At 35.6% G+C, this 2813-nt stretch overlaps 1 protein-coding gene across 1 annotated transcript in view; it reads right to left on the bottom strand.

Annotated features, from left to right (window-relative positions):
• LOC111088920 overlaps positions 1-2813 on the bottom strand; it is a 10245-nt gene that overhangs the window by 6123 nt on the left and 1309 nt on the right. The window contains exon 2 of the mRNA XM_022400251.1: positions 890-1025. Coding sequence (XP_022255959.1) covers positions 890-1025 — 136 coding nt within the window. The remainder of the gene's footprint in view (positions 1-889; positions 1026-2813) is intronic.

Here is a 2813-nt window from a genome sequence, read left to right as displayed (position 1 = left end):
CGAATAGTGGGATTGAACGTAACATTATAGCGTCCCCACGGCTGAAAGGGCGAGCATGTTTGGTGGGACGGGGATTCGAACCCACGACCCTCAGATTGCGAGTCGAGCCCAGGTTTTATTATAATGTATTTGATATAAGATCTTTTAGAACAATTCTCTCTTTTTAGTTTAGATTATTGTGACATTGCTTGGTAGATTTTAAGGTTTGTATTATGTCATTTCCTACAACTTTAATATAACTCTTTAAATGTGGTTCTCTATTCGGTGGAGTTGTCCAAGAGGACATTTCTTTGAAAATTGGTTGATTGTCAGTGGGGTTATAGGGTATCGTACATCTGTCCGAATACTTACAGGTTTTTACTTGATCCATTTGTGGTGTCCCACCTGTGTTTCTTCAAAATAGCCAGTTCCTCACAACAACTTCTGACGCCAGACAGACAGATAAAAAATAAAATGTGCCTTGTGTGTGTGTGTGTGTGCCAAAGAACCTTGACATGTAACAAGTCAATTAACCTAAAGAAATACGTGTAAAGTGTAATTATAAAATTTGAAATAACTCCAGATTGTGAAGTAGTAAAAAAAAAAGAAGGTTCAATCATACTTACCTGGATAAATGCTCATTCATCTAAGTGTAAATAGGATTAATTATTGACAATCAAAACTTATAAACACTCGTGTACGTGAGAACCATTTTCAGGTAATATAAATAAATATGCTACAAAAGAAAAATAATCTTATGAACTCGAAATCCCTTTACTAAGGCTAGTCCCACGAAAAAAACTCTAGATGATTTTGTAAACTAGTATAATAAACGCTTGCATTATATAACGTTCTTCTAGAAAATCTTCAGGTTCACCAACGTGAAAAACAGGTATTATTTAATACGTACCTGCTGATTTTCGTCCTGAATGTTTGAGCGGTTTGTTGTTTCGCCATTTCTGGCCACTAGCTGGTCGTCGTGGCTTTTGGTATTGCAGCAGTAACACATCAAACAAAGTAGCAGAAAAACACCTCCAAATATTCCGCTGTAATATACTTTAATAATCAATATTACTGTTATCCAATCCGTTCTACAATAACATACTTTGTGATAATTATTGTAACGTCTCCCTTCGTTCGTTAATTTTCCGTAAATATTCTTACCGAAGAAACTTTACCGATACAAGTCCTTTCTTAAATAAAACTGGTTTATTCTTTCTGAATACAATTTTGCGATACACTTAATTTCAACAGTCGCTCTATAACAAACGCTATAATTCACAACGAACTTCTCACGTGCTCAACAATATTCTCTCTGTCCGCAGTTCAATTACTTATTATTGTTGCCGTCACGTTGTGACCGTCTTATATACACAAGACTTCCCCATATCTAGTAAACGCCCGATATTTCAGGAAGGGACGTGAACGTTCGAGAAGCTTGTGGCGTGATACTAGGGTCACGTGACCCCCGATGTTGTAAAATTATTTTACCATTGAAGTTTTAATATAGTTTTCGAAAACTGAAAACATCTGTTTCCCCGAAACACCTCAAAACAGTATTTTAAACAATTTTTTCAAAGAATTCACACACAAAACCACCAACATAATTTCACAGAAAGAAAGTTTAAAAACAACCTTACACAGAAAGATATTAATTCTATAAACAACACCCCCACATCCAAATTTTAAAAGCAGATAAAGACAATGCCATTGTAATAATGAACACAAGTGAGTAAATTCAAAAAATGAATGACATCCTATCAGATACAAACAAATTTAGGTCAATCCCCACAAATCCAACAAAAACACGTGAAAAACAACTAAACAAAAAGCTATTACAATTAAAAAAAAAACAACGCAATCTCAGAACCCTTATTCCTACCTACATGAGACCGACTCCTGCACACCACAACTGTAAGGCACCACTAAGCCTCACAAACTCGATTGTCCACCATGACCCATAATGTAGACATATAAATAGTTTAACTACAACCTTGGTAAATACACAGCGTGGTCATTTTCTACGTATGTAACATCAGCAGGATCACAAACCCGATTGTCCACCACGACCCACAATGTAGACATGTAAATCGTTTAACTACAACTTGGTAAATACACAGCATGGTCATTTTCTACATATGTAACATCAGCAGGATCATTTTTTTAAGGACTCTTTTAACTTTAAATCTATTCTGGATCAACTAAACCATAAAGCCTTAATGGCCAGTTTTGATGTAATATCCTTTTTCACTGAAGTCCAAACTACTGAAGCCTGCAAGACAGCTTTATAACTTTATATTTAAGACCCCAACCCATTAAACAATAGCAATCTACTAGCAACTATTCTAGAATTCACTACCACCAAAACTTCATGTTCAACAACCAAAATTACATACAAGTAAATGGCTTAAGTATGGGCAATCCTGTGTCACCAATTCTAACCAACATTTCCATGACACAAATTGAATGTCTATCAATCAATTCAGCCTTACACCCACCACTATATTGGTACAGATACGTTGACGATACATGTGCTGGATTTACATCAACAGAACACACACTTAGTTTTTTCAACCCGTCTAACTCCATACACCCCAACATTAAGTTCACCTGTGAGTACGAAAAAACTAAACAAATAACATTTTTCAACCTCACGATCACAAAAACCGATAGACAATTCAAAACAAAAATCCACAGAAAAATCACCCATACTGGACTACACATTCTCTAGGACTCAGCACATGAAACAAAACAAAGACTCAATATATTGTTACGTCTCCGTTCGTTAGTTAATTTTCCGTAAATTCGTTCCGACGAAACTTTAGCGACACAAG

Source organism: Limulus polyphemus, unplaced genomic scaffold (assembly GCF_000517525.1).
Source record: "Limulus polyphemus unplaced genomic scaffold, Limulus_polyphemus-2.1.2 Scaffold4746, whole genome shotgun sequence".
NCBI classification, from domain to species: domain Eukaryota; kingdom Metazoa; phylum Arthropoda; class Merostomata; order Xiphosura; family Limulidae; genus Limulus; species Limulus polyphemus.
This window is presented reverse-complemented; position numbering and strand designations above follow the sequence as displayed.